The sequence below is a fragment of the Chiloscyllium plagiosum genome, chromosome 10, assembly GCF_004010195.1.
Source record: "Chiloscyllium plagiosum isolate BGI_BamShark_2017 chromosome 10, ASM401019v2, whole genome shotgun sequence".
Classification (NCBI taxonomy): Eukaryota; Metazoa; Chordata; class Chondrichthyes; order Orectolobiformes; family Hemiscylliidae; genus Chiloscyllium; species Chiloscyllium plagiosum.
This window is the reverse complement of record NC_057719.1, coordinates 91334767-91362723: the sequence shown is the minus strand read 5'-3', so window position 1 is coordinate 91362723 and position 27957 is coordinate 91334767. Positions and strand designations below refer to the sequence as shown.

Sequence of the window (27957 nt, the reverse complement as noted above, 5' to 3'; positions counted from 1 at the left end):
GGGGCGGGAAGTGGAGGAGATGCGGTGGAGGGCACCGTCGACCACTTCGGGGGGGAAATTGCGGTCCTTGAGGAAGGAGGCCATCTGTGTTGTACGTATTTTGGACTGGTCCTCCTGGGAGCAGATGCGGCGGAGACGAAGGAATTGGGAGAATGGGATGGCGTTTTTACAGGGGGCAGGATGGGAGGAGGTGTAGTCCGGGTAGCTGTGGGAGTCAGTCGGTTTGTAGTAGATGTCCGTGTTGATTCGGTCGCCTGAGATAGAAATAGAAAGGTCGAGGAAGGGGAGAGAGGAGTCCGAGACTGTCCAGGTGAATTTGAGGTCGGGGTGGAAGGTGTTGGTGAAGTAGATGAACTGTTCAACCTCCTCGTGGGAGAATGACTTGATCAAACCTGTGAAAGACTGCAGACCGGATGAGGAGGAGAGTTCATTTTTGTCACATTTGCAAAGGATATCATTTGGGATTTTCATTTAAATCCTTTAAGGACTGCAAGTAGAGGTGTATCTCTGGAGGAATTCAAGCATGGAATTGGAACAAAAATGTGAATTGATAGGTAGTGTGTTCAAGGAATTAAGACAGGAACAGGAGTAGGCTATCCAGTCCAAGCCTGTTCCATCATTTAATGAGATCATGGCTGATCTGTGGCCTAACACCATATACCAGCCTTTGGCTCATATCTCTTAGATGCACTTTGTTAAGCAAAGATCTCATGAGGGACATGAATAGGATCTTTTTCCCCAGATTGGGAAGTCCAAAACTAGAGGCATGGGTTTAAGGTGATAGGGGGAATATTTAAAAAGGAACTAAGGGGCAACTTTTTCACAGAGGATGGTGCGTGTATGGAATGAGCTGCCAGAGGAAGTGGTGAAGGCTGGTACAATTGCAACATTTAAAAAGCATCTGGATGGGTATATGAATAGGGAAGGGTTCAGGGGCATTGGACCAATTGTTGGCAAATGGGCTTAGATGAATTTAGGATATCTGGACAGCATGGGCAAGTTGGACTGAAGGGTCTTTTTCCTTGCTGTACATCTCTAGTTCAGATTTCAAACCACAAGTGCTTTAGTGTCAGCTGCTATTTTGTGTAGAAGTGCTTCTGAACATCTCTCCCGAATGGTCTAGTCTTAGTTCTTGGACTGTGCTCACTGGTTCTAGAATCTCCAACCAGTGAAAGTAGCTTATCTTTATTTATTCTGATGTTTCCTGTTAATATTTGGAAGATTTTGATCAGATCACCCTTAGATTTGAGGGAAAACGGGCCTAACTTGTCTAACCTCTTGTAGTGGAGGTAGTGATATCATCGCTAGACTACTAATCCAGAGATCTGGGTAATGAATATTCTAGGAACTTGGTGGAACTTGAATTTAGTTTAAAAAAAAATCTGGAATTGAGTCTAATGGTGACCAATAAACCATTGTCGATTGTCAGGAAAAGTTGTTCTGCTTCACTAATGTCCTGTAGGGAAACAACTGTCATCCTCCCCTGGTCTGGCCTTTATGTGACTCCAGATACACAGTAATGTGGTTAACAATTAGGGATGGACAGTAAATGCTGGTCTAGCCAGTGATGTCCACATGTTAATGAATATAAAAGCAGTAATAAACCTCTGAAGTCCAGGTATAATTTTACGTTGTAATCTCACGAAGGTCATATCCTTCCTAAGGTGTGATGCCCAGATCTGCTCTATACTCGAAATGGGGTCTAAGCAGAGTGTCTTTTTTATTATTATTATTGCTACAGCATAACTTCTGCATTCTTATACTCCAGTCCTTTAGGTATGAAGGCCAGAATTCCATTAGCCTCCTTGATAATTTTGTGCACCTGTTCTTGGTGTTTTAAAGATCTATATCTGAACCCATTAGACTTTGTTGCTATCCACTGTGTTTAACTTCATTCCATGTAGTATACTCTGATATACCCTTTCTCAGTCCAAAACTGACAACCTCATACTTAGTTACGTTGAACTCCATCTACCACAGTTTGCCCGTTCACCTAATTATCACTGTAGTTTTTATAATAGGATGAAGTTTTACTGGTGGTTTAGTGTGGTTGCCTCTGGGAAGGGAGGGATGCACAGAGACATCTGATTGGATGGTCTTGATTTCCATAGCAAAGGCACCCACAAGCCCCTTGTAGAATGTTGGAGGTGATGCTGAAAGAGATGGCAGAGAAGTGTGCTGTGTGGAGTTTGCATGATCTCCCCATCTCTGTGTGGGCTTCTGTCAGGTGCTCTGATTTCATCCTACAATCCATAAGCAAAGTAACTGGTAAATGTGGGGTTACGGGGCTAGGGTTGGAGGCTGAATCTGGGTGGAATGCTGTTTGGAGGGTCGGTGTGGACACAATGGGCTAAATGGCCTCTTTCAACACTGTAGGGATTTTATGAAGATGATTTTCAGTGGATAAAAGTTATCTTTTGCTATCTAGGATGATACAGGCTATAACAGATCAGAACAGGACCCAATAGTATTTTGTATAATCCATAATGCATAGGAGCAGAATTAGGCCATTTTGATCATGGTTGATATGTTTCTAAATCCTATTCTCCTGCCTTCTCTCCAAATCCCTTGATCCCTTTCCCAAGCTCTAAAGGGTCATCCCTTCACTCTGAGGCTGTACCCTTGGGTCCTAATCTCTTCTCTTGGAAGCCATCAGAAGTTACACAACGCCAGGTTATAGTCCAACAGGTTTATTTGAAAACAGAAGCTTTTGAACCACTGCTCCTTCATCTCTTGTGAGCAGCAGCATGTGATTTCCAATAAATCTGATGGACTATAACCTGGTGTTGTGTGATTTCTGACCTTGTCAGCCCAGTCCAACAGCGGCACCTCCACATCAGTGGAAGCATAAGTTGAGGATTATGGGACTGCACTAGAAGTTGAGAGGATGAGAGGGGATCTGATTGAAATTCGGGGAATACTGAGAGACCTGGATAGAGTGGATGTGGAGAAGAAAAGCTGCAGAATTACCTTATGGATCCTTCTAACTGCCTTGCTTGTAGTCACTCCCTCCTATTCCTGACCACTGAACAAATTTGAGATAGTTAATGGAAAGAGAGTGAAGCATCCAGGTAACTTACCTGCTCCTGATGTGTCATAATGTTCCAAGCTCCGGCTGATTTAATGAGTGGTCAAAACAGAGCCTAAAAGATGTGTAGTTAGAATGCTGTCATGCACTGTTTCTCTCAAATCGTATTGGTTTAAAATAACTTTTTAATTCAACCTTTAAAATTCTTCCAAGGTCATCCAAAAGATTTTAAGAACAGTTTCAGCATGATATGAGCAATATTGAACATTGCTATTAGATTAAATTAGATTACTTAGTGTGGAAACAGGCCACACCGACCCGCCAAAGCACAACCCACCCAGACCCATTCCCCTACGTTAACCCCTTCGGCTAACACTACGGGCAATTTAGCATGGCCAATTCATTGTTGACTGTTACATCTTTACAGATTGCACACAAAAATACTGCTTAATTATAATTCTTGCCAGAAATATCCGCTCCAATCCTGGGCTTTTTGAGAGATGCATACATCTTTGTCATGATACACTGGAGTCATGTGCTTGAAATCGAGGCCTGCTATTCCCAAAAATATCACATGCGAAAATATTAAGTTAAACAATCCAGTTTATCTGGCTGACCAACTGAGGTCAAAAGAATAAATGCCACTAATTCATATACTTAACCAGAAGAAACTATTTATTGTGAACAAATTGTCTTTAACCAATGATAATAAAGAAATATGAAACTTAAAATTTGAAACCCTAACCAACTGGATGGATGCATGTAGGCGCATGCATTTTAACAGTGGGGAGAAAAGCCATGGATGGCCATGAGAAACTAGTTGCATAGTGTTGATCAGGAATACAGGAGTTGATAAGGTATCTTCCAGATTCCACCAATGTATTTTTAGTTCTTGATGATGACGCAACTTGATTGTAACAAAGTTCTGTTTTTCAATTTCCAGTTGAGAATTCTTCCTTTGAATAATCTGGGCTTTCATTTTTTTTCTCCCTTAGGTTGGAGTATGCTTAAAAAAAAGTTTAAGTAAAGGGGGTGGGGGGGTGAGAACAGTTAGCAGCAACTGGACTCTCAGGTAGCTTTCACATAGGAGAGAGATATAGAGATATTTTGTCAGGATGAGACACAACTGGTCTCTTACTCAGTCCAAACCTTGTTGTTTTGTTCTCTCTCATCCACACCAATTGATCAGTGGATAAGTAACCAGTGTGGTTGTGTAGGTTGGCTTTGAACAAACAATTGGAGACAATTTGTCTGGCTTTGTCCCCCATGCAGTAACCTAGTTTCTTATCTTCTGGTTAACTTTACTTGCTTAGCAAACTGTAAATAGCTCCAACAAAAATGCTTTTTAAAAACTGCAACCATTCTTTTGTCCCCTTAATTCAAACCATATTTTGTCTGGTTTTGGTCCACAGTCTAAAAATAAACCTTCAATTAAAAATTTTAATGAAGGCACTAACACAATTGAACAAATGTTACTGTAGGTTAAAAATGTGACCTGAAAATACTCTGGCGATAATTGGTTGCCATTATAAATGTACTCTTATGTATAATGGAAATAATTGATACCAGAAGTGGAATGCTGCATCGGTTAGCATGACTCTCAACTATTTACAGTCATATTAATTATGTGAATGAAGGGACTAGTTGTATTTTAGCCACATTTGCTGATGGCAAAAAGCAAGTAGAGGATACAATGAGTCTCTATAGAGGAAACCGGCCAAGTGAATGGGAGAAGTACCCTTATCTACTTTGCTTGGGTGAATGGAAAAGCAGAATATTTTTTAAATAGAGAAACATCCTGAATGCTGCAGTCTAGGGGGACGCAGGTGTCCTTGTAACTGAATGACAAAATGTCAGCATGCAGGTACAGCAAGTTATTCTGAAGGCAACTGGAATGTTGACCTTTATTGCAAGGATGTCTGAGTGGAAGATGGAGATGAAGCAGAAATTGTTCGAAGTACCATTCACTTTAAATTCTCCATCTAGCAAGCAATAGACACTAGGTTATTGGATGTATTCAAGGCTGAGTTAGACTTTTAATTGATAACCGCATCCATAGTTTGGGGAACAAGCATGAGAGTGAAGGCCATATTACATCAGTCATGATCTTGTTGGTCAGGTATAGCTGTACACCAGGAAGTTTGGAAGATCTCTTGCAATTCTTGAATTTGTAATTGACCCTCTGTGACTCACTGCAAGGGACTGTTGTAGTATATTTTGAGAGACTTCAAAGACACTCAAATTTGGTATTTTGGATTTGATCTTTGCTAGTCATTCTGGGTTTTGGTGATGACATTTTTGATTTGTTATTTGAATTAACTTGTTGACTTCCTCCTCCCATGTAGCTTGGAATCTTGATGCTGTTATTTACTGCCTTCTCAGTTTAAAAGCTTTTGAAATGCATTTGAAACAGATCATGAATTTTCTTGAAATGAGCTCTAGAAGGCTTATGTTGGACTGTTTTCACACTGATCTTCAGAGACCTCTTCAGATGATATTTGGTGCTGTTCATTTGCCAGGCTAATGATGGTGGAAATTTAGAAAGCTGTTCTGTTGTTCTCCTGAACCGTTCCTTCATCTCAATTTCGACAAGGGCCATTTTAAATGATATTTTGCCTTCCTAACTTTTTTCTCAGTATCATGTTCTTAGTTAACTTGTTTCTGACTTGCTCTAAACCTTTTACTTTCTATCTATTGTGTTGTAAATTGATCAATGGTAAATTCCACTGTATTTATGGGAAATATAACTCATAACTTGGATCATTGTGTTGTGCTATTTTGTTGTGCACATCTAACAGGTTTTCAGTATAAAATTGCAGACTTTTCTGATGACAAGTGAGGGAGTACAGAGATACTGTAGGAAGATTTGTCAGTGAAAAATCCTGTCAGCAAATTGTTATGGGTTTGAATCATAACTGCATGACTTTCCAGGCTTAGGCATGTGATGAATTACATCAGGATGATGGTGAACCAGTTCAACATTGGCCTCTGTTACAGGTCACCTTCATGAATTATTATTAGCTCTTTTTGTAAAACAAAAATAATGTTAAAGGCATTTTTCAAATTTTCTCCTTAACAGTCATGGAAAATTTGTAAATCTGATGATATGTTGATGAAGATATAGAAAAGTGTAGCTATCATTATTTAGGAGGTAAGAATGTTAGAAAATCACTTTTGTACAAAATTTATTTCTGCTTTGTCAACTTTGATATATTTGAGAGCATAGTTTCAGGATAGGGAACTGATCACTTAGGACTGAGATGAGAAATTTATTGACTGAAAAGATTGCGAATCAAAGGCTGGGAATTCTGTCAAGTGTAACTTGCCTTTTGCCACACCCATGTTACCTCAAGCACCTGTGCACCATCTGCAAGTGTGGTGAAACACACACAACTTGTTTGGATGAGTGCTGCTCCAACAACATTTAAGCTTGTCCCTATCCAAGATACAGCAATCCACTTGATGGCACCCCATCAACTATATTCAACTGTCACTCCCTCCACCATTGCATAATGACAGCAGTGTATACCATCTACAAGATGCACTGCTGCAACTCTCCAACATTCCTGTGGCAGCACCTTCCAAACCTGTGACCTCTGCCACCTAGAAGGACAAGAGCAGCAAACGCATGGGAGCATCACCAACTTCAATTTCAAGTCCTCCTCAAGCCAGTGACCTGGAACTATATCATCAGTGGTGGCCATGAAAAAATTCTATGGAAGAATTTAAAATACTTCAGGACTTGGTTATGAATGTAGCATCATTGAATATATTTTAGGTTGTGATAGATATTTGGTCACTTAAGCAATTGAGATATGGGAAGTAGGTAGCAAAGTGGAGCTGAAGCCCAAGATTGTATTGAATGGTAGAGAAGGCTGAACGGGCTATATGGTCTAATCCTCTTATGTTTTGTGTTCTGAAAAGAAAGGTGAACATGGAACAGTACAGCACAGTACAGCTCTTCGGCCCTCGATGTTGTGCTGACCCTTTATCTGACTCTAAGATCAGACTAACCGATATACCCTTCGTTGTACTAACTTCCATGTACCTATCCAAGAGTCACTTAAATGTCCCTAATGCATTCCATGGACCCACTATACTCTGTGTAAAGAACTGACCTCTGACATCTGTCCTAAACCTTCTTCCAATCGCCTTAAAATTATGCCCCCTCGTGATAAACATTTCAGTCAGGGGGAAAAAGTCTCGGCTAGCCACTCTATCTATGCCTCTCATTATCTTGTCCATCTCTATCGAGTCACCTCTCATCCTCCTTAGCTCCAATGAGAAAAGCCCAAGCTCACTCAACCTTTCTTCAGAAGACATGCCTTCCAGTTCAGGCAGCACCCTGATAAATCTCCTCTGCACCCTCTCTAAAGCTTTGTCTTTCTTGTTATGAGGCGACCAGACCATTTCTTGTTTTAAAATGATTTTACAAACTCTAAATTTTCATTAACCCTGTGTATAGCATGAAAGCAAAAGTGAAATACTGCAGGTAATGGAAATCTAAAGTAGAAACAGAATGCTGGAAATAAATGTTTGAGTCTGAAACATCAACTTTCTTCCTTAATATACTATCTGGTCTGTTGAGTATTTCGTTCACTTTGTGTTTCATAATGATTTTAAGTTAATGATTTTGATTTGAATTTGACTTTCATGTGTACTCAAGTACAGGAGTACAGTGAAAAGTGTGTAATGCCTAATGAGGCACCATCTTGTGTACAAGTGCCAAGGTATATAGTCTTAAGAACAAGGTAGGGAGAAAGTGCTAAGTTAAAAGTTAAACATTGCAGCGATTATACTACAGTAACCCCTTCTTAGTTTAAAGTAGAAAATATAGAAATGAAGTTGAAAGTTCACACATTACTTAAAGGCTTAGTCATGGTGATACCTCACCCTGAAGAATCAGCTCAAGACCAGAAGTCCATGCAAAAGTTCACAATGCCTGGCTGAGACCACCATGCCGGGTCACTGGATGTCCATCACGTCTGGCCAGAAGGCAGCTTCACCAGGTACATGTTTAATGTTGAGTCAAATATGACTCTTGAAGTGTTCAATAAAAGTCACATTAGACTCAGCCGTAAATGTTTGTTCCTTCACAGATGCTGCCAGACTTGCTGAGTTTATCCAGTGCTTAGTTTTATTTTGAGATGACCAGCCTCCCCTATTTTGTTTTTATATTGTGTTAAACTTTGATTCAGGCACATTTGTATTGCGCAATATGCACGCTATTTCCTAGTGATGAAACACATGCTGTTTCGGTTTCTGTATATCATAGTGCAATCTTTTTGTATGTTGTATTTATAGTTTTCTGCAAGAATATAATATGTAAGAAGTAAACTTATTGTTCATTAAAAGTGCTGGTTTTGTTTTGGTTAATTTCTTTAGCCTCGGGTTAAATGGAATCTGCATTTGGAACCCTGAAGATCCAGGCTGACTTATGCATTGCATAGCAGCTATTCCAAAAGGGACCACAGACATGAGCGGGGGAGGTGAACAGCCTGACATATTGTCAGTCAGTTTCCTAGTAAAGGAACGATGGAAAGTGGTAAGTATAATTTGACAATTTGTGTGCTTTAGAAAATATGCTAACTGACATTTCTGTTTTTGTTTAGCAGTTCTAAATACAATGTGATCATATTTGTTCAGTTGCATTACATTTTATATTCAGTAATTGATTTTGAGTTATTGCTCTTTTTTTTTGCCTTTGGAAATCCATACATCTTTTTTAGGTTTTAAAAAACACCATGTTTAACTAAATGTCAGTCTAGCAACTTCAAAGAAATAGTTTACATTTGAGTTCAAATTAGTTTCCAATTTTAAGTTGTTTTCTTATGAATTCATGGAAACTAGTTGAAGTGTTAATTGTCATAGAATCCCACGATATGGAAACAGACCCAACAAGTCCACACCGTCCCTCCAAAGAGTATCCAATGCAGACTCATTCCCCTAAACCATTACTCTACATTTCCCATGACTAATGCACCTAACTTACACATCCCTGAACACTATGGGCAATTTAGCATGGCCAGTTCACTTCATTTGTACATCTTTGGATTGTGGGACAAAACCAGAGCACCCAGAGAAAACCCACACAGACAAGGCAAAAATGTGCACACTCCACACAGATGGTCGTCTGAGTCTGGATTTGTACCCGGATCATAGGGTCATAGAGATGTACAACATGGAAACAGACCCTTCAGGCTCAACTCATCCATGCTGACCAAATATCCTAACCTAATCTAGTTCCATTTGCCAGTATGTTGCCTACATCCTTCTAAACCTTTCCTACATAGACCCATCCAGATCCCTTTTAAATGCTGTAATAGTGCCAGGCTCCACCACTTCCTCTGGCAGCTCATTCCACAGTTGAAGCTCTTCATCAGGAATGAAGGGATGGCCTAAGGGGCTGGAGAGATAAATGCAAGGGGTGTGAGGCTGGGGGGGATGGTAGTTGGGAATGACATAGGTAGATGGTGGGAGTAAAGGTGATGAGTTGGAGGGGCGGTTGGAGTGGATAGGTGGGAAGGAAAATGGATAGCTAGGACAGTTCAAGAGGATGACGCTGACCTGGAAGGTTGGGTCTGGCATAAGGTGGGGAGAAGGGCTGGCAACACCCCCCCCTCTTCCCAGCCTCATCCCCCTCCCATTTATCTCTTAACCTCCTTGTGCCACCCCCTCATTCCTGATGAAGAGTCTATGCCCCAAAACGTTGACTCTCCTGCTCCTCAGTTGCTGCCTGACTGGCTGTGCTTTTCCAACTTCAACTCTGATCTCCAGCATCTGCAGTTCTCACGTTCTCTGGCTCATTCTGTACGTGCACCACCCTCTGCATGAAAAAATTGCCCCTTGAGTCCTTTTTATATATTTTCCCACCTCGCCCTAAACCTGTGCGCTGTAGTTCTGGACTCCCCACTCCAGGGAAAAGACCTTGTCTATTTATCCTATCCATGCTCCTCATGATTTTATAAACCTCTAAAAGGTCACCCCTCAGCCTCTGATGCTCCAGGAAAAACAGCCCCAGCCTATTCAGCCTCTCCCTATAGCTGAAGTCCTCCAACCCTGGCAATATTCTTGTAAATCTTTTCTGATCCCTTTCAAGTTTCACAACATCATTCCGATAGGAAGGAGACAAGAATTACACACAATATTCCAAACGTGGCCTAATCAATGTCCTGCATAGCCGCAACATGACTTCCCACGTCTATAGTCAGTGATCTGACCAATAAAGGAAAGCATACCAAATGCCGCCTTCACTATCCTATCTACCTGTGACTCTACTTTCAAGGAACTATGAACCTGCACTCCAAGGTCTCTTTGTTCAGCAACACTCCCATTAAGTGTATATGTCCTGCTAAGATTTGCTTTCCCAAAATGCAGCATCTCGCATTTATCTACATTAAACTCCATCTGCCACTACTCAGCCCACTGGCCCATCTGATCAAGATCCCATTGTAATCTGAAGTAACCTTTGCTGTCCTCAACACCTCCAATTTTGGTGTCATCTGCAAACTTACTAAGTATATCTCCTGTGTTCACATCCAAACCATGTATATAAATGATGAAAAGTAGTGGACCCAGCATTGATCTTTGTGGCACACCACTGGTCACAGGCCTCCAGTCTGAAAAGCAACCCTCCACCACCACCCTTTGTCTTCTAGCTTCAAGCCAGTTCAGTATCTAAATGGCTAGTTCTCCGTGTGTTCCATGAGATCTAACCTTGCTAACCAGTCTCCAATGGAGAGCCCTGTCATACTGAAGTCTGTATAGATCATGTCCACCACTCTGCCCTCATCAATCCTCTTTGTTAGTTCTTCAAAAAATCTCCGTCACCCTTGTGTTGTGAGGCAGCGGTGCTAACCACTGAGCTGCTCATTATATCCCCACGAGTTACAAATGTAGAATTTTGTGAAAAGATTTATGGGCGGCACAGTGGTTAGCACTGCTGCCTCACAGCGCCAGAGACCCGGGTTCAATTCCCGCCTCTGGCGACTCTCTGTGTGGAGTTTGCACATTCTCCCCATGTCTGCGTGGGTTTCCTCTGGGTGCTCCGGTTTCCTCCCACAATCCAAAAATGTGCAGGTTAGGTAAATTGGCCATGCTAAATTGCCCGTAGTGTTAGGTGAAGAGGTAAATGTAGGGGAATGGATCTGGGTGGGTTGCGCTTCGGCGGGTCAGTGTGGACTTGTTGGGTCGAAGGGCCTGTTTCCACACTGTAAGTAATCTAAAAAAAAGATGATTTTAAGAAATTGATTTATATTTGAACACCGTGAAATATTGATAAGAGGTTTGTTTTTGTAGAGTTTATCAAGTATTATAATTGTTTTCTCTAACTACATAATCTGTTTAAAGAAAAAAGACTTTTTACAGCAATGCATTAATATGTACCTATCAGTTAAAGGGATTTGCAGGATTGTTGTTTTGTCCTAATGCTTTAGAACATTGCTTGACTAAAATTGAATAATACCTGATTGCAGGATTGTATTAAACACAAGCACGGGACAAAGTGAGGACTGCAGATGCTGTAGATCAGAGTAAAGTGTGTGGTGCTGGAGAAGCACAGCCGGTCAGGCAACATCCGAGAAGCAGGAGAATAGATATTTCGAGCATAAGCTCTTCATCAGGAATTGGAGGGTGGCCCAACAGGGCTGAGATAAATGGAAGGTGGATGAGGCTGGAGGGAAGGTAGCTGAGGATGCAGTGGGGGAAGATGATAGGTCGGAGAGGAGGGTGGAGTGTATAGGTGTGAAGGAAGGTGGAGGCTCGAGAGGACAGTGTCGAGTTGGAAGGTTGGATCTAGGATAGGATGGGGAGGGGGGGGAGGGGAAATGAGGAAACTGGTGAAATGCACTGTGGATGGAGGGTCCCAAGGCAGAAGATGAGGCTTTCTTCCTTCAGGCATCAGGTGGTGAAGAAGGGCTCATGCCCGAAATGTCGATTCTCCTGCTCCTTGGATGCTGCCTGACCTGCGCTTTTCCAGCAACACATTTTCAACCCTCCATACCAGGCAGCATCCTATTGAACCTCCTCTGCACCCTCTCCAAAGCATCCACATCCTTTTGGTAATGTGGCCACCAGAACTGTAAATGTGGCCAAACCAAAGTCTTATACAACTGTAACATGACCTGCCAACTCTTGTACTCAACACCTCATTCAATGAAGGAAAGCATGCTGTATGCCTGCTTGACGACTCTACTGACCTGTGTTGCCACCTTCAGGGAACAGTGAATCTGAACACCCAAATCTCTGTACATCAATTTTCCCCAGGACTTTTCCATTTACTGTATAGTTCGCTTTTGAATTGGATCTTCCAAAATGAATCACCTTGCATTTGCCTGGATTGAACTCTATCTGCCACTTTTCTGCCCAACTCTCCAATCTATCTATATTCTGCTGTATTCTCTGACAGTCCCCATTCACTATCTGCTACTCCACCAATCTTCGTGTCAACTGCAAACTTGCTAATGAGGCCACCTATACCTTCCTCCAAATCATTTATGTGTATCACAAACAACAGTGGTACTCTGCTGAAGACCATTGCTAACAGGTCTCCATTTGGTGAAGCTCCCTTCCACTAGTACTGTGTCTCTTGTTGCCCAACCAGTTCTCTATCCATCTAGCTAGAACACCCTGGACCCCATGTGACTTCACCTTCACAGCCAATCATGGGGAACTTTATCAAATGCCTTATTAAAGTCCATGTATATGACATCTACAGCCCTTCCCTATCAGTCAACATGAGGGGTGGGGGAGGCTCGGAGGCCTTCGTCTTGGTGGATTGATTTGTATTGGGGCTGGATGTCCATGGTGAAGGTAAGGCATTGGGGGCTGGAGAAACAAAAGTAATGGAGGGGGTGGAGGGCATGGGTGGTGTCATGAACATAGGTGGGGAATTCCTCGACTAGGGGTTAGGACAATGTGAAGGTATGTAGAGATGAGTTCGGTGGGGCAAGAGAAGGCTGAGATGATAGGTTGACTGGGCAGTCAGGTTTGTGAATCTTGCATAGGTGGTAGAAGCGGGTGGTGCGGGGTTCCCAGACTGAGGTTGGAGGCTGTGGGTGGGAGATCGCCTAAGGTGATGAGGTAGTGTATGGTTTAGGAGTTGAGGTGATGAGATTGCCTATGCCATTTCCGCTACCTACAAACCGATCCCACCACCAGCGATATAATTTCCTCCCGAATTCCTATCTGCATTCCGTAAAGACCATACCTTCTGGCGACTCGTGTGTTAGGTCCACAACCGCCAGTGCACCCTCCCCTCCCGGCATCTTCCCTTGCCACTGCAAGACTTACAAAATCTGTGCCCGCACCTTCTCCCCCCATCCCCTTACCTTTGTCCAAGGTCCCAAAGAAGCCTTCCACATCTGTTAGACATTTACCTGTACTTCCACGCACGTCATCTACTGTATCCGTTGCTCCCAATTTGTGGTCTCCTCTGCATTGAGGAAATAGGACTCCTACTTGCACAGCGCTTTAGAGAACATCTCCGGGACACCAGCCCCACTGCCCCGAAACAACCCCACTGCCCCGTGGCTGAGCACTTTAACTTCCCCTCCTACTCCGCCAAGGACATGCAGGTTCTGGGGGGCCGCCTCCACTGCCATACTGTAGCAACCCGACGCCTGGAAGAAGAATGCTTCACCTTCTGCTGTGTGACCCTCCAACCAATGTGGATCCCCTCCTCTTTTCTCCCCCCCCCCCCCCCCCCCCCCCCAAAAAAAAACCCCCAGATCCAACTTTCCAACTCGGCACCACCCTGTTGATCTGTCCTACCAGTCCATCTTCCATCCCACCTATCTACTATCCCTCCTCTCTGACCTATCACTTTCACCCCCAATTTCATCTACCTATATCAACCTCCGCTATCTTCCCCGCAGCCCCAACTCCCATCCTCCCATTTATCTCTCAGCCCCCTTGGTCCACAAGCCTCATTCCTGATGAAGAGCTTATGCTCTTCAGGATGCTGCCTGACCTGCTGTGTTTTCCCAGCACCACACTCTTATACGCAGGCATGCTAGCTTGTAAAAACATGCGATCTTCAGTCAAACTTAGATACGTTTCAGCTTTCTGAGCTGGTGTGCATAATGAATGTGTTTCAAGATCTCTGTTTCTTCTCTTTCATGGGCTTTTCCCAATGTTGAAGTCACGTTCCATGCTTCCATTGCCACAATAGGTTAATCAGAGCTGTTAGTGACCTGGAGACAATATTGATTCATCCCATATTTGATCATCCTTTTTGAAATTTAAGCTACTCTTCTGCCACTCTTACTATTTTGGTTTATTACTTAAACTGAATCATTAGACAAAAGTATTAACTGAAATAGCCATCAATCACTTGTAGCAAACGAAAGTGCTGATTTCAATCAGGAAAGAGTTTTGAACCCTAAGGTCTGATCAGTAGCATAATGAACACGTATGCAATATTCGCAGGATTCCCTTTATTGCTTTTCTACTCTTCACTGCACAGGCAGTTTAACATTGGCAGTTTAATTGCAGATTTCTTAATCTGAATTATGACTCTACTAAACATATTGAGCAGAGCTTTCAGGTGTTGTATTTGGAAATAGACTTACTGGGTCCCTCCTCCCTGCCTTTTGTCTTGGCCTGCTGGGCGCACTTTCCTCGTTCCTGGGGGGGGGGGGGGGTCTTGTGCCCGGGGCGTCGGTTCTCCTGTTCCTTGGATGCTGTCTGGACTGCTGCGCTTTTCCAGCAACACATTTTCAACAACAATTAACTTATCTGATTCTGTGCTGTGAACTTCGCCCAACAGTTCCTCCAAGATTAGTTGTGGATTTCACTGCTGGTTAATTTTCCCAGATGCACTCCGATGTCCAGCGATACACGAATTCAAACAGCAAAGGCGGTAACTGTGCAGGTTTTCTCTCTCTCTCTCTCTCTCTCTCTCTCTTGCACTGTCCTCACCATGTGCTTCCTTTGTCTGCTCTTCTCCCTTTTAAACTGCAGTTGTTTTGACTTTTTTTTCCAAAGTTCCAAAATAATGTAACAGCATATAAAATAGTAATTGCTGCTCCTGAAATTCGAGGAAATCACCTCCAATACCTAAAATACCTCAAAAAAAAAAGCCAGAAATTTTTCCCGTCCTCCTTCTTAGATTACTCAGAATCCCTTATATTTCTCAAGTGCACAGGTAATGTACCTCTTGCGCCATGAGTTTGACTTTGAGCTGCAGATGGACCATGGTGCCTATTTTCCTTGTGTTGGCCTCTTAGTTAATTGTTGTCAGGCCAAGCATCCAATTAAGGATGGCAGCCTGACTCTGAAAACTGCCAGCCCAATCAGAAAACCATCAACTTTGTGACACCATCAAGAGAGGCAGTATTTGGCTCCAAGGAGAATGCGATGGGTCCTCTGTGTTGTCTTGTGAATGCAGACAAGTTAGGCGGACAGGTGGGCTTTGGCAATGGGAATGGGGCGCTCCACCTAGCTGACTGCCTTCCGCTGTGAAAGGGTGGGAAATGCTTCATAGCTGACAAAATGACAATAACCTGGGATAACATCCTCAATTGGAGGAAAAGAGACACTGACAAGGGAAAACTGCATGTTCAGATTGCTGATTTTTAAACTGTACTGCAAGAAAGAAGTTGAGCAGTTCGATGGCATTGATCTGGAAGAACAAATTCAGGAATATATTCCTGAATTAGTAATTCCTGAATTACTAATTGTAAGCAGCCGTGATTGGGAGTGAGGAGTCAGAAGTAGTCTTTGAAAACTGCAAAAATGCGAAAGTCACTGACGAACAAATTCAGGAATATATTCTAGGAATTAGTAAGCAGCCGTGATTGGGAGTGAGGAGTCAGAAGTAATCTTTGAAAACTGCAAAAATGCGAAAGTCACTGATCCTGTGTTGGGGAAGCCATAATGTGCTTGCAGAAGGAAACTGTGAGGATTATATGTGGAAGCATTGGAAAAGGTGCAGAGGAGATTTACCAGGATGTTGCATGGCCTGGAGGGAACGTCTCATGAGGAAAGGCTGAGAGACTTGGGTCTGTTCTCATTGGAGAGAAGAAGGCTAAGGGGGGATTTGATAGAGACGCACAAGATGACCAAAGGATTAGATAGGGTAGACAGTGAAAGAAGTAACAAAGAGGATTGATGAGGGCAGAGCGGTAGATGTGATCTATATGGACTTCAGTAAGGCGTTTGACAAGATTCTCCATGGGAGACTGGTTAGCAAAGTTAGATTTCGCGGAATGCAGAGAGAACTAGCTATTTGGATACAGAACTGGCTCAAAGGTAGAAGACAGGGTGATGGTGGAAGGTTGTTTTTCGAACTGGAGGCCTATGACCAGTGGAGTGCCACAAGGGTTGGTGCTGGGTTCACTACTTTGCATCATTTATATAAATGATTTGGATGTGAGCAGAAGAGGTCTAGTTAGTAAGTTTGCAGATGACACCAAAATTGGAGGTGTAGTGGATAGCGAAGAAGGATAATGGCATCAGCTTGTACAAGGGGGCATAGCTCCAAATTGAGGCTTCATAGATTTAAGACAGATGTCAGAGGCAGGTTCTTTACTCAGACAGTGATAAGGGCATGGATTGCCCTGCCTGCCAGTGTAGTTAACTCAGCCACATTATGGAAATTTAAACAATCCTTGGATAAGCACATGGATGATGATGGGATCATGTAGAGGTGTGGGCTTAGATTAGTTTACAGGTCGGCGCAACATTGAGGGCTGAAGGGCCTGTTCTGTGCTGTATTGTTCTATGTTCTATAAAGTGTTCAATGCATGTACACTGACTTTTTTAAAGTATGTTGAGGGGTGGTCTTTTGTATGCCTTTTTGGAAGACTTTTTTAGTATATATAAGGGCACTGCGCTTGTGACTTCCAATAATTTGAAGCCTGGTCATTGATTTTTGACATTTGATTCAGCCGCCAGTTCAATAAAATTGACTCTTTCATATTGAGCATCAATTTTTCTTTTGTGGAATTGGTGACAACATACACATGAATTAGGAGCAGAAGTATGCCATTTAATCCCTCGAACTTGCTCCATCCTTCAACAAGATCGTGGCTGATCTGATTTGTGACCTCAAATCGACATTTCTGCTTACCCTGACGCCCTGTTATCCTATTGCTAAACAAGGATCTGCCCCTTACTGAGCTGTAGATATTCAAGGACACTGCTGCCACCACCTTTTCAGAACTAATCTCTGTCTTCAATAAGTGAACCCTGATTGTAAACAGTGACCCCTAGATCGAGAATCTCCAGTAGAAGAGAATGGCCTCTCCATGTCTGTGTCAGTATCCCACAGGATATTATATATATAATCCCCACAGTAAGGAAACAGGCCATTTGGCTCAACAAGTCCTCACCAACCCTCCAAAGAGCATCCCACCCAGACCGATTTCTCCCTACCATATCCCGTAACCCTGCATTTTCCATGGCTAACGCACTTAATCATTAGAAATAGAACACTTAGTTTTAACTAACTAACTAATTCATTACAACCTTAATTTCTTTGGGTGTTTTGGCATCAATAAGCATGCCGGAGGAAAGTTGTTACAGGTTGCTTAAAAGTGACCAAATATAGTTAAAGAGAAATAATTTGAAATGACGTTTTATCAGTCAAATGCAAAGTAGAGAAAGCAACCATCTTTGAAGGTGTTCCAGATGGGAATATCAAAATTGCTGAAGAATTGGATGTTAAGGAGATCTGAGTGAGACCGTTGGTAGGACACAATACGGAGACAGTTAGGCTGGGACTGGCGAGATGTCATTGTAGATAAATATTTTGATGTTTGTCTATTGGTGGAATGGGGATCCATGGTATATCAGCAAAAAGTGGGGTTCTACTGAGTGGGATTCAATCAAACGTGGGATTCAAGAAGTGTTTGGACAGTTAAGAATTTATGAAGGATGGAAAGAAGGAGTTTGAGAGAGAACTTAAGTCTAATTGTTGATAATGAGTTGAGGTAAGAAGCAAGGTCAATATTTATTTTGAAGGTTTATATTTGAGATTTTCTCAGGGGCTATGTTTTCATTACCCAATAAAGAAGTTAATGAGAGTGGAGTCATGTAGTATCATTACTTTGAGTTTCTGTTGAATCTTCTAGGGTTTCTTTCTTTAAGATAAAGCAGCATATGTAACAAAACCCATTCCTGTGAGTGTGCCTGTGTGTGTATTTTATCTTAGAATTTGCAGAAACCATTTGTCATGCTTTCATTACTTGTATACTCGACGATTCTAATGCATCCCCGGCTGGTCTTCAAATCTAGAACAGTGTGAGCTCGCTATCCCACGTTGGTTCCCACTCTAACACAAATCTTTTTGATTTTAAAATTCTTGTTCATCTTTCCAAAAGCTGTCATAGCCTCACTGTTCCCTATTCCACTAATCATCTCTTGCTATACATCCCTCCAAGATGTCATATTCTGGCCGTGGTGCTGTTGGGTTTCTAGTGCTTGGGTCCCTTTGCAAAGCTGCTGCAATTGTCCTGCTGTTAATTTTATTTAGGAATTGGGGCAGAGTTTCGATAGAGGTGGGAATTATTGCAGAGCTTGGGAAATCACATCTTCTACCACTCCCAGAGGAAAAGCATATAGATTGGTCATTGAACTGTGAGCAATGATTCCAGTCGCGATCTTGAATGCGGTAAAGCCTTCTCTCATTACCAATGCATTAGTCAAGCATAGAATGAGTTAAGTGGAAATCAAAATAAATCTGAAGATCCTTTTTAGAGCCACCTGCAGGATCTGTGAAAACATTGGTTGCTGTCTGAAAGATTGATTTGGAGTTGTTGTAATGGGAAACTGACCTGTAACTGTTTGTTTTCAGTTACTTCTCAATTTCACTGTCTCTGTCATTGCCAGCTTCGTGTTGTCTGCTGCTTGTCCCACTCAGCACTCAAACATTGGTAACCCCCATAAGATTCTCAAAACCTTGATAGTGCCACAGGTGAAGAAGTGCTGTTTCTTCAGAATTAATTGATGCACACCCAGGAGTGGATGCAGGAGGAAGAGAGGCAAATTCCATTCTAGTATAAAGACCCATCACCATGAAGGACTAGAGAATAGGGAGAAATGGCCTGTCTCAGAGCATCAAGAATATTGGAGCAAAAAAGTAACTTGTTTTTAAATTTTAATTTTCTTTCTATCTGGTCCCAAGTGGTAAATTTTATTCCCAAGTAGGTGTTCAATGTTGCTTTAAAGATGTCACAGATTCAGAGACTGAAGAACCAGCAAGGTCAAAATCTGTGACTGGGTGAGCTGCTCCTCCTGCTGCACATCTCTCTCTCTCTCTCCTATATATGCAGTAACCTTTCTTTAGGTTCGTTGCCCTTGTAATTGAATTTTCCTGACTTTTGGGGGCTTTCAGGGGTGAATTTGTCCACCATCCCATGTATTTTGAACATTGGAGTCAGAGTGACTCAAAAATGTTCATGCACTCTTTGTAGGTGGTGGGATTTAAAGCTCTGAACTTTTCTGCTACTCGAACTATTTTCCTTTCCTTGGCAGCTCACTCAGGTTGAAGCATGACAGTGATGTGGGGCTGACAACATCAAAAGCTTTAAGTTTATCTGTGTTTATATGGAGCAAATTCTGGCTCATTAATGACTGACTGACTTTGACTTTGAGGTACTCGTTCTTACAGCATGGAAGTAATGGAGAGCTGTGCTGTGTTGGTAGTTACAAGAATTTAATAGTCTTATTAGTCTAGTCCTTCATTTCCGTCAATATTCTCTTAACCTTGGGAGATTTTGCTTTTTTGCTGAGATATTGTAGGTTTTACATTTTCTCTCTGTCTCCAGGACACTGTAAAATGTGCTTCAGCAGAAAGTACTATTGGGATTTGCTAGAGTGGGGAATAAAGTTGGCTTGAGTAGTCTGTAAGTGGACTGATTGAATTGGCCTACATTATGTGGATCAGGTGTCCCTCATGAGTGGATGAAAAGCCTATTGACACAGGAATATTTCAACAAATTGAAAATAACACTTGGTAGCTTCAGTGATCCCTCTGACTTTAACATCTCAAATGCACTGTTCCAACCTGCAAAGCTAGTTTACAACTTATTGTGTTTCTTTCAAGACTAATTTGTTCAGTTGTTTCTCGAGACGTTCCTTGTCCAGATTAAGCTGACAAAAATAAATTGTTTCTAATACATCACATAGCAGTCGCAAGGGGGATACGTAACATTTGGAGGTTTATTTTTCCTGTTTGTTTTTTGAAAATCTGTGCCACTACACAGATTGATATTCACTTTAATGTACACAAAGTATGTGAAGCCCATTAAATTGATAAGATTAAAATACCAAATTCCTGGCAGACAATATCATTATTTGATTGATTTTCCTCTCCATTCCTTCTCTCTCCTCGCTTTCTCTACCCAACCCCCCCAAAAAAATTGCTTGCTTGAAATGTAAGCCAATCTTTTTACTAATACTGGCTGACAACCTTCGAAAAGGTGAAGGCTAGAAATCTGAGACTTGTCATTTTTATGTTATTGGTTTCATTAGCATTCTGAAGTCATAAGACGTGAGCTGTGCTGCAGGGGCATTGTTTGCAATTAATCATCTGCACTTAAAGTGGCAGTCCTGTATCACAAGGCACTAATTAGCTAAAGTGCATATCTTCGAGGACACTAGATTCTGTGGTATACGTGGAAATGTAGCACAATGCTGTCTTTAAGTCCTGTTGGGAAACTGTTGGGAAAACTGATAGGTCTGGATTTTCCCTTGGGGACACTTGGGAGGGAAAAAGCTTGTGCATTGCTCTCCTGTGATTTCCCATGGAAGTCAGAGGACCAGATGGCACATTTGTCATTCAGTTAAGGATAGCTACCAGGTTTTCAAAATACAAGAGCCAATCTGAGACCTTTCACCCTGAAAGATGCAGCAGATTGTGATGAAAGGAAAGTGAGAGAGATCGAGGATACTTCAAAATGGAAGCACTCTCTCTCCAATGCTTATTTAAAATTGTTGAATTAAAAATAAATTCAGCTTTTAGGTCCCCACTGCAGGAGGAGAATCATTCTGTGGATGAGTCTGTCGGCAGACAGAGGTGGTGGCCTGAATTTGGTATCCACCTCCAGCCATGTAAACTAGCCCCTCCCTCCTAAGTATTCAAAGACAACTGAAGAATTACCCTGACTTAGCTCTTTATTGAGTCTAATTGGCTGCTTACTCTTAACAGGGATATAATTCTACACATTTGACAACCTTATCTAATGCAAACATGACCTGGAGGTGGAATGGAGTTGATGGAACCAGCAGACAAACCAGCAAAGCTATATTAGCTCTACATGTTCTGATCCTGGTCTAATGGGTGGCTGCAAATCCAGTTGATAGCATTGACTACACAAGCAGAAATTGCTGGAAAAGTTCAGCAGGTCTGGCAGCATCTGTGGAGAGAAATCAGAGTTAACATTGAATTAAGAGTCTGATTTCTCTCCGCAGGTCTTCCTGGACCTGCTGAGGTTTTCCAGCAAATTCTGTAGTTCTTTTGGTTTCCATAGTATTGAATTGCCCTGTGTCTGATTCTTGCATCTGCCCTGCTAGTTTCCTTGCTCCTAACTGTGTTCTTGATGATGCTTTAAGCCTAAGGACACTTAAAAAAAATTGAGGAAGAATTTATTGGTTTAATACAAATGTTTTCATGTGAAAATAATGAGGCTTAAGACAGACAGGATTATTTTCCTTTTAGAGCAGAGGAGATTGAGAGGGGGCATGATTGAGATACATGAAGGGCATAGAATACACAGGTAGAAACTTTTCCCCCTGGTGGAGGGATCTATGATGAGGTGGTATAGATTTAAAGTGAAAGGTAGAAGGTTTAGTGGAAATGTGAGGTAACTTTTTTTTCATTCACTTGATGGTAGGACTTTAGAACTCACTGCTTATAAGGGTGGTAGAGATTCAGAAATCCTCATAACATTCAAGAAGTGTTTAGATCTAAATCTTGTAATGCCAAGACATACGAGACTATTGGACAAGTGTTGGAAGATGGGATTAGAATAGTTTGGTGGTTTTGACTGCTGCTGACATGATAAACCAACCTGCTGACTGGAGGGTGGCTAATGTACCTTTAAGAAAGATTGTACTTTTTTTAAAGACAGGTTATAAGGATAAACTGGGTATCTGTGAGCTTGACTCCGGTTGTGGGTAAATTGTTGGAGGTAAATATGAAATATAGGATTTATAGACATTTGGAGAGGAAAATAAAATTGGTTGTGCAAAACCATGCTGACGACCCCGATGAAATTTATGTCTTACAAACTTGATTGAGTTTTTTGACGAAGTTAACAAAAGGATTGTAGATGTTGTTTACTTGAATTTTAGTAAATCCTTCGGACAAGGATCTGCGTGGTAGACTAATTAATAAAGTTAGGTCACATGGGATTCGGGGTGAGCTTGCCAATTCGATACATAATTAGTTTAATGACAGGAGATAGTGATGGTGGAGGGTTGCTTTTTGGACAGGAGGTCTGTCACCAGCGGTGTTCCAATCGGATCAGTTCTGAGTCCTCTTTTGTTTGTCATTTACATAAATGACTTGGATGAGAATATAGAGCGCATTGGTTAGTAATACCCAAGTCAGTGTTTCAGTGAAATTCTCACGTTCATTGTGTTTAACAAGTCCATGCCTTTAGTTTTGTTTTGTCATTTGAGGCTATTGGAGTGCTTAGGCTGCCAATTCCCAGCTTAAAGGTTCTGTGAAGCTGGCAGGAACCACCAAAGTAAAATTGCTGCATTTGCAGGCCAGTGACCGGGGAGAGTTACTTTACTGATGGGCTGAAAGGTGCATTATCAGCAGAAACAGCATTCAAGCGTTTCCTTCTGGAGGGTGTGTGGCTGTATCAAGCTGTGCATAGGCTGTCTGTATGGGAACATCAAGTCATAGACATGTGCAGCACAGAAACAGATCTTTTGATCCAACTCGTCCATGTTGACCAGATATCCTAACTTAATTTAGTCCCGTTTACCAGAATTTGGCTTATATCCCTCTAACTCCTTCCTATTCGTATACCCACCCAGATGCCTTTTAAATGTTATAATTGTACCAACCTCTACCCTAGAGTCGGGGAGGATCCCAGAAGACTGGAAAATCGCTAATGTGACACCCCTGTTTAAAAAGGGAGTAAGGCGAAAGATAGAAAATTACAGGCTGATTAGTCTAACCTTGGTTGTGGGTAAGAGTTTGGAGTCCATTGTGAAGGATGTGATTTCTGAATACTTGGAAGTGCATGGCACATAAGCAAAATTAGCATGGTTACATCAATGGGAATCATGCCTGACCAATCTGCTAGAATTGTTTGAGAAAGGTAATGAGCTGGTTAGACCAAGGAGAGCCAATGTGTGTTATTTACCTGGACTTTGAGAAGGTGCCACATAGAAAGCTAATGAGTAAGATAAGGGCCTAGGGTGTTCGGCAAGGTGCTTAGTATAGATAGAAGATTGGCTGTCTGGCAAAAAGCAGAGAGTGGGAATATAAGGGTCTTTCTCCAGATGGAAGCCAGTGACAAGTGGTGCTCCGCAAGGGTCAGTGATGGAACCACAACATTTTACTTGATACATTTAACGATCTGGATGAAGGAACTGTGAGGGCATTCTAGCTAAGCTTGCAGATAAAGCAAAGATAGATAGAGGGACAGGTAATATTAAGCAGACGGGGAGGCTGCAGAAGGATTTGGGCAAAGAAGTGGCAGATGGTGTACAACATGGGTAAGTGTGAGGTCATACACTTTTTGGTAAGAAGAATAGAGGCATGGACAATTTTCTAAATGGGTAGAAAATTCAAAAGTCTGAAGTACAAAGAAACTTGGGAGTTCTAATTCATGATTCTGTCAAGATAACCTTGCAGATTGAGTCAGTAGTTAGGAAGGCAAATTAAATATTGGCACTTTATTTTGAATGGACTTGAATATAAAGGCAGGGATGCACTTCTCAGGCTGTAAGGCTCTGGTCAGACCATATCTGGAGTATTGTGTGCACCATTTGAACCCCATATCTCAGAAAGGATGTACTGGCCCTGAGGCATGCTCAGAGGAGGTTCATGAGAATGGACTCAGGAATGACCAGCTTAACATGAGGAATGTTTGAGGACTCTGGGTCTATACTTGATGGAGTTTAGAAGGATTGGGGGCGGGGGGGGGGGGGTTGCGGGCGTTCTAATTGAAAGTGAATACTGAACGGCCCGGACAGAGTGGATTTTGGGAAGATGTTTCCATCAGTAAGAGACCAGGACCCGAGGACACCGTCTGAGAGTAAAGGGAATACATTTTAGGATGGAGAGAAGGAGAAACTTCTTCAGCCACAGAGTGGTGCATTTATGGAATTCACTGCCACAGGAAGCTGTGGAGGCCAAGTCATTGAGTATATTTAAGACTGAGACAGGTTCTTGACTGTCAAGTGTTACAGGGAGAAAGCAGAGGAATTGGGTTGAGAAATGTGTCAGCCATGATTTGAGTCTGCTCCACCATTCAGTGGGCTGAATGGCCTAATTTTTGCTTCTATATCTTATGGTCTTAGAATTGACAGTGAAAAAGACTTTCTTAGATTACAAAGGGGTCTTGATCAAATGGGTCAATGGGCTTAAAATTGGGAGATGGAGTTCAATCTGGATAAATTGAGGTATTACATTTTCGGACAACAATTAATGGGTAGTATTGTAGTGGTGTAGGTACATAATTCTTTGAAGTTTGCGTCATATAGACAGGGTGGTTAAAAAGATGTTTGGCATGCTTACCTTCATTGCTCAGTCCTTTGCGTACAGGAGTTGGGAAGTCATGTTGAGGTTGTACAGGAGATTGGTGAGGCCTCTTTTGGAATACTTTGTCCAGTTTTGGTCACCCAGTTATATAACGATATTAAGGTGGAGAGGGTTCAGAAGAGATTCACCAGGATGCTGCTGGATATGGAAGGTTTGAGTTATAAAGAAAGGCTGGACAGGATGGGACATTTTCCACTAGAGCATAGGTTATCTTTCTTTTTATACTATTAGACGTTTATAAGGTAATGAGAGGTATAGAGTTAATGTTAGTTGTCTTTTCCCTAGGATGGGGGATCTTGAGACTGGGGGCACATTTTTAAGGTGAGAGGAGAGATTTAAAACAGACATAAGGGGAAATTCTTTAAGAGGGTCGTTTCCTTGTGAATTGAAGTTTCTGTGGAAGTGGTGGATGTGGGTACAATTACAATGTATAAAAGACATTTAGGTAAGTACATGAATAGGAAAGATTTGAAGGGATATCGGCCAGGAGCAGGCAGGTAGGACCAGTTTAGTTTGGGGTTATGATTGGCGTGGACTAGTTGGACGAAAGACTGCTCAGCAAGTCAGATAGCATCCATGGATAGAGAAGCAGCTGTTAACATGTTTTACTTATACATTTGTACAGATGAGGTTCCAGAGGACTGGAGAACAGCTAATGTGGTTCCATGTTACAAGAAGGGTGGTAGAGATAGATCTGGGAACGATTGATCCGTGAATCTAAATGTTGGAAAAATGTGGAGGAGAAAATTAACCTTCAATTAGAGAGTTAAGGTTTGATCAGGCATGGCTTTGTCAGAGGGCAGTCATACCTAACAAAACCTCCTCAAAACATTCTACTGGGTATCAAGTGTATGAATGAGGGTAGGGAAGTTGACACAGTTTATATGAATTTCAGCAAAGCCGTTTGACAAGGTCCCACAGGGAAAACTAATAAAGAAGCTAAAGGCTCGTTGAATCCAAGATAAATTGACAAATAGGTCAAAAATTGGCTTAGTGACAGGGAACAGACAGTGGTAGTAAAAGGCAGTTTGTGTGACTGGAGCCCAGTGTGCAGTGGTGTGCCACAGGAAATGGTACTGTGTCCCTTATTCTTTGTGGTATTCATAAATATAGTTGAGAATGTAGGGAGGATGATAGCTTGTAGATGACAGAGATTGGATAGGTGGTTGATGGTGAGGAAGAAGGTCACAGCAGGATATAAATGAATTGGTCAGTTTGGCAGATTGATGGCAGATAGAATTTAATCTCATTTGATGAGTCCGATGGAAGTGAGGTCGTACACTTGGAAGAAGGAACAAGATAGGGGTGTATTCAGTGAATAGCATGATACGAGGGAGCTCAGAGGAATAGAGAGATCTTTGGGTGCTTTTCCACAGATCACTGATTGATAGTGTCAGGACTAGTTAATAAGATGGTTAGGAAGGCATATGGGATGTTTCCCTACATCAATTGTGGCATTAATTAAGAGCAGAGAGATTATGCTGGAGCTGCACAAAACTTTGGTTCAGCCAGAGCTAAAGTACGGTGTGCAGTTCTGCTCACTGAGTTATGGGGAGGATGTGATTGCAATGGAGGGGCTACAAGTGAGATTGACTAGAATGCTACTGGGATGGAGCATTTCAGCTATGAACAGAGATTCGACAGACTGGTTGTTTTCCTTTAGGACAGAGGAGATTGAGAGGAGACTTAATAGAGGTGTACAAGATTATGAAGGACATGGAGGGGGTGAATAGAAAGCAGTTGTTCCTCCTAAGTTGAAGGGTCACTAACATGGGAGCACAATTTTAAAGTGAAAGACAGGAGAGTTAGAGGGCATTTTAGGAAAAACTCTAGAGTGCACAGCTTGAAGGGTGGGGGTGTAACCTTGAAAAAGCACTTGGATGATCACTTGAAATGAGATAACAGTCCAGGCAAAGCCTAGTGCAGGAAAGTAGGATGAATTTAGGTAATATGTTTTTGACCGTATGGATTTGATGGGCTGAAGAGCTGCTTCTATCCATTGTGATTTGTCGTGGAGAAAATGTAAAGAATCACCAGGCGACGCGGAGAGCCCTTTAAGGAGTAGGTCTTTTATTTACAAACAAAAAACCATGACACTTGGAAAACAAATTCTTGAATGCTCTCGAACCTCAGGGTCCATGGCTCTTTATACCTTTTTTAGCATGTTTTTGTCAGCTTATCAGCATGTCCAACTGTGTTAATCAGTATTACTTCACTCCAGCTATACAATAAACCAATAATGTTAGTTCCCATTGTCTCTACTTCTGCCACTGTGGTTTTTCTTACATTCAACTTTATTATTCTAATGTTATGATTAGATATTTTACTGTCAACCTCTGCAACAACAGTCTTCCATCCCAGATCCTACTTAATATTATTCTAATGTCATGATTAGGTATTTTAATGTCAATGTCTCAAGCAGGTTGACGCTTAACTGTTAATTAAATACTTAATGTCATGTCCTACATATTTATTGTCACGACCTGTCCCAACATGCCATGATGATATTTAGCAGGTGAGGCTGACTTTACTCTCTATTGTTATCTCATCACGCCATAGTGACCTTTCAGCCCCAACCTGATTCTGCTAACCGGTGTAGGAGCATTCTACTATTCTTATCAAATCCTGCCACAGTGACCTTTTGAAGAGAATAGCATACCACAGACCCCCTCGCAACAGATCGCCAGTGGTCTTCATGCTTTAACCCGTCCCATGTTTTCATGCTCTTTATTTTCCATAGATTATAGTTAAAAATCACGACATCAGGTTATAGTCCAACAGATTTATTTGGAAGCACTAGGTGGTTGTGGCGTAGAAGATCTTAAGACACATAATTTATAGTAAACGTTTACAGTGTGATACAACTGAAATTATATACTGAAAAAGACCTGGATTGTTTAAGTCTCTCATCTTTTAGAATGACCATTGTAAACTGCATGTTGGTTAGTGCCCAGAATCTTGAATCATAGAACATAGAACAATACAGCACAGAACAGGCCCTTCGGCCCACGATGTTGTGCCAAACATTTGTCCTAGCTTAAGCACCCATCCATGTACCTATCCAATTGCCGCTTAAAGGTCACCAAAGATTCTGACTCTACCACTCCCACAGGCAGCGCATTCCATGCCCCCACCACTCTCTGGGTAAAGAACCCACCCCTGACATCTCCCCTATACCTTCCAACCTTCACCTTAAATTTAT

The 27957-nt window shown here is 41.9% G+C and overlaps 1 protein-coding gene across 2 annotated transcripts in view; it reads left to right on the top strand.

Moving 5' to 3' along the window:
- Positions 1-27957, top strand: part of LOC122553898 (tau-tubulin kinase 2-like) — a 308413-nt gene that overhangs the window by 25581 nt on the left and 254875 nt on the right. For both annotated transcript variants that reach the window (XM_043698390.1, XM_043698389.1), the window contains exon 2: positions 8414-8573. In XM_043698390.1, the coding sequence (XP_043554325.1) occupies positions 8466-8573 (108 nt within the window). In that variant the 5' untranslated portion in view covers positions 8414-8465. The remainder of the gene's footprint in view (positions 1-8413; positions 8574-27957) is intronic.